The sequence below is a fragment of the Crocodylus porosus genome, unplaced genomic scaffold, assembly GCF_001723895.1.
Source record: "Crocodylus porosus isolate Cpor-Errol unplaced genomic scaffold, CroPor_comp1, whole genome shotgun sequence".
NCBI classification, from domain to species: domain Eukaryota; kingdom Metazoa; phylum Chordata; order Crocodylia; family Crocodylidae; genus Crocodylus; species Crocodylus porosus.
The window spans coordinates 24,785,625-24,794,062 of NW_017728910.1; the positions used below are offsets into that span (position 1 = coordinate 24,785,625).

Genomic DNA, 8,438 nt, shown 5'->3' on the forward strand with positions numbered 1-8,438 from the left:
ATCTGCCTACTGCTGCACGTCTCCTCTTCTGTGCCTAGGAGCATTTGGCTCAGATCAAGTGTCTCAGCCTCTTGTGGGCTAAGATCAAATGGGGGCATCTGGGCTTGGGCCTGCCGATGGATTTGGGAGTATCTGAAATCCAAGGATGAGAGCCTGGGAGGGAAGATGCTCACTGGCCATAGCACCAGACAAGGTAGTTAGAATGACTGAGTTCTGCCTGCTCAATCAACATTGTTTTTGGAATGATTTTGTGCTCAATAGATATGAGTTGGCTGATTTGACCTGGAACACAAAATATACGAATAAAAAAAAGAAACTGCAGTCTGCCCTAGCTTTTTATATCTTTCCAGGCACAATCCAAGGTGCTGGTTTTGACCTCTATGGCCCTAAATGACCTGGGCCCTACAGAACACCTGCTCCCTTATGCCTCATCATGACTCCTGAGGTCAGCCAAGAGCAACCTGCTGTAAGCACTGTGAGTTTGCCAAGGCCGCATGGCAAAAACCCGTGGGAAGGTTGTTTGCAACAGTTGCTCCTCAGCCTTGGGACTCAATCCTTGAGGCTGCCAGAGCCGGAGCCTGGACATCTTCCAGAAGCACCCTGAACCTTTCTGCTTGGGCAGGCATTTACCAAGCTGGGACATTGTTTAGGTAGGTTGGTTTATATTTTATGTTAGCACTGTGAGTTGTTGCAAGTTGTATTGTTTTATATTGTTCTCTAGCTGCTCTGAGCCTTTCTTGGGAAGGGTAGCAAGTACACGTCAGAAATAAAACAGGATTTCCACTTTTTTAGTCTTTGCCTTAGTAAAAACCAAAAGAATCACATGCTTTTCATTACTATTTAAATTTTTTTTTCTGATGACTTGAAGAATCAGATCGATACAGGAAGATGGAGTGAAGAATTTAACATCAGCTTTTTAGTGAGCGTTTTCATTGAATTGACTTTTTTTTTTTTGCCCCGCTCCCACCTTCAAGCTCCTTTTCTGAAGTAAGTAAAGCTTTAGGTGTGATCTCAGTGATGCCAAGGCAAAATAATTTCCTAAGTGTGTGGAACATATGACAATGTGATGTGCCGATCTGTTAATAACTAAGTATATGGGGTGACAGTCTATTTGGTATTCAGATTCAAACTAGATGAAGCTGAGGTAGGTACTGCTTTGGGATAGCACTCAAAGAAGGAAGAAAAATAATTATGGTGTGTGTTATGTCCAGCATTGTAGCATAATATTTCCAGCACTGTAAGGTGGAACAGCATGCACAAGTCATAGGATCACAGACAATAAGGGTTGGAAGGGACCTCAGCAAGCCATCTAGTCCAAACCCCTGCTCAGAACAGGACCAGCCCCAACTACATCATCCCATCCAAGGTTTTGCCTACCTGGGTCTTAAAACCCTCCAAGGATGGAGACTCCACCACCTCTCTGGGTAACCTGTTCCAGTGCTTCACCACCCCCCTAGTGAGAAAGTTTTTTCCTAGTATTAAACCTCAACTTCCCTTGCTACAACTTGAGCCCATTGCTCCTTGTTCTGTCATCTGTACCACTAAGAACAGTCCAGCTCCATCCTCTTTGCAACGTCCCTGCAGGGAGTCGAAGGCTGCATTTAAATCCCCTCCTCGTAAGTGCAGTTCCCTCAGCCTGTCCTCAAGTTATGTACTCCAACTCCCAAGACATTTTCATTGCCCTCCGCTGGAGTCTCTCCAATTTGTCCACATCCTTTCTGTAATGGGGGCCCCAAAACTAGACAGAGGACTCCAGATGTGGCCTCCCCAGTGCTGAATAGAGGGGAACAAACACCTCCCTCCATTTGCTGGCAGCACTCCTACCAACACAGCCCAGGATGCTGTCAGTCTTCTTGGCAGCAAGGGCACACTGCTGGCTCCTGTTCAGCTTCTTGTCCACTGTCCCCCTAGGTCCTTTTCTGCAGATCTGCTGCCCAGCCAGCACCGATGCATAGGACTATTCTCTCCTAAGTACAGGACTTTGCACTTCTCCTTATTGAACATCATAAGATTTAAGTCCAATCCTCCAATTTGTCAAGGCCTCTCTGAATCCTAGCCCTACCCTCCAGCATATCTACCACTCCCCTCAGCTTGGTGTTATCCTTTAGGAGGCAAATGAAGAATAAAGTTTTGGAGTGTCATTGTGACCTGTTGTAACCCTGTCATTAAATGTAGCAACCATGGCTAATTTAGACTGTGATAATGCTAAAATGTCTTGAAATCCTACTGTGCATACACATGCCTTGACACAGAATCAAGTGGGGTTGGAAGGGAGCTGCAGAGGTGTCATCAAGTCAAACTCCCTGCCTGAGACAGAATCAGCCCTATCCAAACCATGCTACACAAAGCCATAATCTAAATTCTTTGTAAAACTACCACTGACCCTGACACAACAGAAGACATCAAACCCAAACCTGCCCCAGGTAAAGTAGAAGCTATCAACCAACGTCCTGCTCCTTGTTGAGATCCCAGGTAAAGACCATGCCTCTGCTACGCAGGAAGGCAACTGCCACCCAGTCCGTACCAATCTGACTGTGGCCCAAAATGTAGCAGTTGGTCTGACCTTGAGCAGAGGGGCAAGACCCTCTAGCCAAGAACCTCTGGCTTTAAGTCCTAGCAGCATTGGCACAACCCAGTCAAAATTCCCAGCCTTGGCTGCAGCCAACATCTAATGCTTAAACTGCAGGCACAATACTGCAGGTGCTTTACTTGGCAGTGGGGGGAAATTACAGACAAGAGTGAAGTTATCTCTGTCAGCATTTGCAAAACCAGGGCCTCCTTTGAAACCAGCTGCCAAAAGCCGGCATAGCAGGCAGTACACAGAGGAGGAGGAGGAGGAGGCGGCGGCGGTGGCGGCTGTAATAAAGTAATCAGTTGTGTGAGCTAATGTCTGACTTAACTGTTGTGAATCATTTTTCTTCCTATAAGTATCAGCTCAACCTAACTGGCTTATTAGTGTAAGCTGGATTGATTAGCTTTGTTTTGTTCTTAGGCAGCACTGAAGTCCATGATCTCATGGGATTCAGAAGAAGATAGGGTAGTGGTTTGGAGGATTAGCTGAAGAAGGGCGTTCTGTGCCTTAGAATTTGATTGGAAACAGTAGTGAAAGAAGCACTCTTGAATATCTAAGACCACTGTAAATGGCAGAGGAGGGCAGGGTGGCACCTTAGACACTGACTGGTTCAGAGAGGCACACGATTTCATAAGAGACAGCCTATTTTGTCCGAAACTAGAGGGTGGAATGAAGGCAGCCTAGACAACATTGGAAGAGACAAGCAAACATGGGGAGCAGCAGAGTTGCAAAAAGATAAAATAAATACATTTACATTTATTATAATTGTGCTTCTCATAAATAGTTCAGACATAGAAACAAGTAGATACTCATAGAAAGGAATTGGCCATTTCAAGACACAAGTTGGATTTGCCTGCAGACACGAACTGTCTAGTGACTGAGCAAGACACTTGGCTTGCGGGGATGGATAAATCCCTTTTTGCACACAGTACAAAGGGAAGGTTAAAAAGGATGACAGGCTATTAATAGGCCGCACAGCAACATTTAGCATGAGGAGGAGAGAAGAGGAAGCTGTGAACATGTGTGTTCTATGGTGGGTTGGCAAGTGTGCTTTACACAACCGTACGTCTGCTGATTTGAACAACTGAGTACATGGCTTGCCTCATTTTTTTCCCCTCCAAAACATATTACAGAAGGAAACCACACTAGGATGCTCTAAAAGAATGTGAGCTCTTCTTTGCAATCTTCACCAGCATCAGTAGTAGAAGCACCCAAATGCAGCCACCACACAGAACAGACTGTCCTGGGGGGAAAAAAACAACCAGACAATGGGGTTTTAAGACAAGTCAGCAGTCACAGAGAAGCCCAACTAAAAAGCAGAACAGAAAGTTCCCAAGGCTTTTTGCATGAGAAAGCCCATTTCAAAAAGTATCCACGGCAGATGTATGGGAGTGCGGAGAGATCAACTTTTCTTCCCATTGCATTAAGAACTTAAGTTCTAATGGAAGATTCAGACACGAGTACGTTAAACGATCCTGAACAATTCTTATAGCAACTTCGCATGCCAGGTTTTCACCTGACTTTAGTCAATCCACTAAAATCTCAGACATTATCATCATTAGCTGTGCCCAAGCTACACTGACTTCATATGAACAGCTGAATTCTGCCTCTGGGTGCATGTTTGAAGGTACTGAGAGTACTGTGTGTACCTCCCACGTCTTACTAATCCTTGGGTGACACAACAAGAGCTCTGCCAGCAGAGCTGTTGAAGGGTGACACATCCCATTGCTGGCAGATCGCTGGCAAAACCTTGTGTGTGGATACAGCTCTGCTGCAGAATCTCCTCCCCCCATATCACAGCCGAGAAAAAGCCCTTGGGAAAGATCAGCGCCCCCACTCTCCTCCTGCAAAAAAGAAAAGGCTTACATTCATGAAGACGTCGTGTGCATAGCTGTCTGTGTCAGCGTCCCAGAAGCATCGGGCAGCCATGCTAAACAAATAAACCAAGACAAAACCATTAACAAGATAGACCGCGGCATCAAGAGAGATATCATAGTGGAGTCCCTGTGAAGACCAATATTCTTTAAACAAGCAGGACGGGAAGTTGCCTTCTGGGCCATCGAGTCCAGTGACTTGCTGTTGTGCGCGATGCCAACAGATAACCCCCTTCAAAATGTGACCCACCTCCAGTCTGGTTTCTTACCCCTGCTGCCCCCTCAGAGCTGCTGTTCTAGACCTTCACTGTTCTGATTGTTAGGAACCTGCTTCTAATGTCCAGCCAAAAATTATTCCCAGCCAGTTTCTATCTACTTTTGGCTGAAAGATCCCTCCTCTCTCCCCAATGTGTACCCCCTTGATATATTTGGAAAAAGCAGTTAGATCCCTTCTCATCCTTCTTTTTTCCAGATTAAACACACCAAGCACTTTTAGTTTCCACCTATAGGATAGGCTCTTCTACTGGAAATACTTTGACTGAGGGTGGTTTGACTGGAACAGACTACCTAGAGAAACTGTGGAATCTCCATCCTTGGACGTTTTCAAGAGCAGATTAGACAGACACTTGGCTGGGATGGGTTAGTCAGGAATAATGCTGCTGTGAGCAGGTGGCTGGACTAGATGACCCAATGAGGTTCCTTCCAGCCCTACTTTCCTATGATCCCAGAAAGACATGTGTCCTTACAGCTGCAAGGCACTGAGGGCTCACTGGCATCCTGTGACTAACACATACACCCACCTCCCTCTTCTCAGTCTTTTACAACTGCTGAGCTTCCAGTTTATACCAGTGATACACAGATATGCTGCTGCACAGAGACGCAGCACATACAGATTACCTGGTTCTTGGGCTGTTCCAGCCAGTTTTCTTAGCTCAGCACCAGAGCCAGAACCTTACTATGACATCAGGTAGAAACTTTCCTCTGATTGCAGACACCTGTGGCTAGCTTGGCAGATGCTCATCATCCACAGCTGGGACTGGGACTAAAAAGGCAGTACAGTATATTGGGTGCAGGGCTCTTTAGGCACTTTAATCAGCTAAATAGGAGCCGAAAACTTTTAAATATTTAACGCTTAATATAATTCTTTCCCAGCTGCTTAACAAGAAATTATATTGGGCTTTACATTTCTAACTCCAGCACAGAGAACAGTTAGAAGCAATTCCTGAGGAGAACACCCAAAGCAAAAACACTTGTAATGTGCAACACTTACTTCACCCCTTCACCTCTTTGCTCTCCAATCACAACCTGCACCACCATTTTGTACCTGTCAAACCCCTTCTCTGAAAAAGAAAAGTAAAGATTACAAAGAAATAAAATTCAAAATTTAAAAGAGGCTGAGAATTCTACTACAGAGGTTGCAAAGGCAGAATTATTTATTTTGTAGCTAGAAAGCTTTAGCATCTTATGGGTGGTAAGAGGAATGCAACTGATGAAGCATAAAGTTGCCTACCAGTCTTATTTTCATAAATGCTAATCACCCATTCACTTTAACAGGACATTGAAGCAACTAATGTTTAGTGCCTTAACAGGACATTGAAGTGACTAGTGCCTCCCACAAAACAAATCAAAGAGGAAAGTTCCCAAACAGCCACAATAAATGTAAACATTCCACTTTTATATCTTTCAAGGATTTAAAGATGCCCACAAGAGCCATTAAAACAAGCATCTCTGTGGAAAGGAGGCTGTTACATGAAATGAATCCAAAGGGATTCAGGCAATTTCACTGATTTTAAAATTAGTCTAATCCACAGGATGTTTCCTCCTGTTTCTGGCGCACAGAATGCCTTGAAGATTCCCACTGTAGTATTAAAGACCTCTCAAAAGCAGGTGTAGGTCTGAGCGATGTGCTTGCAAAAGCACCTGGGTCTCTTTTAAAAGAAGAGCAACGATGCACCCTCAGATCATGGGTAATCTCCACTTTGGACAAGGAAACTTGCCAGGAACCCAAAGGCCAGAACAAATTTGCCTTAAATAGAACAAAAAAAGATTGCCTCTGTCTTTCACTCAGGCAGGGTCCCATGAAAGCTTCAGCAGACTATAGTTCATTTTTGTCTCCCACTTCAGGGAACGGGGGTCCTGTGAGCTGGACTGGGCTTCTTCCTCTGCAGGGCATTATATTTATATATTTAGATATAAATAGAGATTCTAGAGAGAGAGAGAGGTAGATTTTAAAGCCTTGCACTCACGTCCTGGATGTTTAGATTGCATGTGTTTTGCACTCACAGGCACACATGCACGCACTCACCCCCTTAATATGAATCTCTTGAGTAGGGAGTTAATAAACTGTGGTCAGTGCAGGTACTTGCAATGTTTCGGTTGTTCCTGCCACTGCAGCCAGCAGAGGGAGCACAACCCCATTCCCTGATGAATGCAAAGATCACTGATAATGATCATGAAATTATCACTGATCAGCGATAATGCTGAATCCCCTACCAGGGCTTTGGAAATGTTTTAATGGGTCCTCAAATAATTACAAGTTACAACTACAGTATGTCCTCATGCTGTAGCATGGGCTCAGTGTGGCAGTCTCACAGCCCATGCCTGCAATTTACACTCCTCCTCATATCCTACACTCTTTCCAATCCTCTTTCGGGCCTGCACCCACTGGGTCCCGTTCTGATCCCCTATTACAATAGGGTTTATATGACAGCAAACCAGAAGCAATTTTACTGAGGGTAGGAGGAGCATGATCTGTCCCTTGTCTCTTTCCACACCCTCTCATTCCCCTCTCTCATGGGAATCCGGTCTGCATAACCACATTTGTCTGTCTCAACTTGATTTTAAGTTGCTCCTTGCAGGGGGCAACTCCACCGAACACCCTGCCCATGGATGGGAATTTATTGAGCAATGCTAGGTTATGGGCAGTGAGTGATCAATGCAGAGGTTTAGGGAAAGAGGGAGTCAATACCTGTCAGAGGCAGAGGGCCAGCTCAGTAAGGAGAGAAGCTTATCCCTATCAATCCTCATTACCTTTCAGCCTGTCTTTAATTGTCTCAGATAATTGCTTTGTGAGCTGCGGTGTCTCCTCCGGGTTGTACTGCACATTGGCTAGCTCCTCCTTCAGTATAGCATGGATGCACTCTTTTACTGCCGAAGACCTGAATCTGGAGGTGGACAAAGGCCAACAAAGTTCACACCTGGCCTCGACAAAAGCACCGCCACATAAGAGGAAACAAAGTTTCCACTTCTGTCAGGTGCCAGCATGGAATCGCGAGGGAAGCCGGATGCCCAGCCTCGCCATGCAGCCCCTGGCAGTCAGGGTTGTACGGAAACCAGGCCTGGCTGTGAGATCGCGCCTGTCTCCCCTGTGCTTGGAGGTCACTTGTACACCCCTTCCCTTCCCTGTACGCTGCAGGGGGGTGTCCCCCCTTTCCCTTTGGCCCCCCACAAGGTGCTCTGTGTGCCAGCATTTCTCAATTTGTGGGTCATGCCCAAAACCGGGTCACAAGAATATTCAAAAGGGTCGCGAGGGACTTCCAGGAAAGCACAGGGTGTCCTCCTGCCAGTAGCCTGGCCTGCAAGGGGCCGCTTGGGCCCACACATGTGGAGCCAGGCAGGGTCGTGGGAGCAGGTAAGTGTCTGGGGAGTGAGGGGGGGGGGGGTGCAGGGCTTTTCCTGGAAGTCCCTCGCCACCCTTTCGAATATTCCGCCCGGGGGAAAGTGGCTCAGTGCTGAGACTGCCGTCAGGGCAGGGGAGGAAGGTGCTCCACCCCACAGATTACCCCTCCCTACCCCAGGGGCACTTCCCCACAACCCTGCCGTGTCACTCTGCCCAATGGGCCCCTCCTCCTCCCCAAATCCCATCCTCATCAGTTCCCCCCTACCCTAGGGGCCCTTCCCCCCACAAGCTCACCCTCTAGGGGCCCCTCCCCCCATGAGCTCAACCCAGGGGCCCCTCCTCCTCCAGCCCAAACTCCAAGGGACCCCTCCCC

The 8,438-nt window shown here is 46.7% G+C and overlaps 1 protein-coding gene across 1 annotated transcript in view; it reads right to left on the reverse strand.

Moving 5' to 3' along the window:
• Positions 1 to 3,308: 3,308 nt before the first annotated feature.
• Positions 3,309 to 8,438, reverse strand: part of TCTEX1D2 (Tctex1 domain containing 2) — a 5,448-nt gene continuing 318 nt past the window's right edge. The window contains exons 2-5 of the mRNA XM_019532895.1: positions 7,477 to 7,610; positions 5,717 to 5,786; positions 4,439 to 4,502; positions 3,309 to 3,815 (exon numbers count right to left, since the gene is read on the reverse strand). Coding sequence (XP_019388440.1) covers positions 3,768 to 3,815; positions 4,439 to 4,502; positions 5,717 to 5,786; positions 7,477 to 7,610 — 316 coding nt within the window. The 3' untranslated portion in view covers positions 3,309 to 3,767. The remainder of the gene's footprint in view (positions 3,816 to 4,438; positions 4,503 to 5,716; positions 5,787 to 7,476; positions 7,611 to 8,438) is intronic.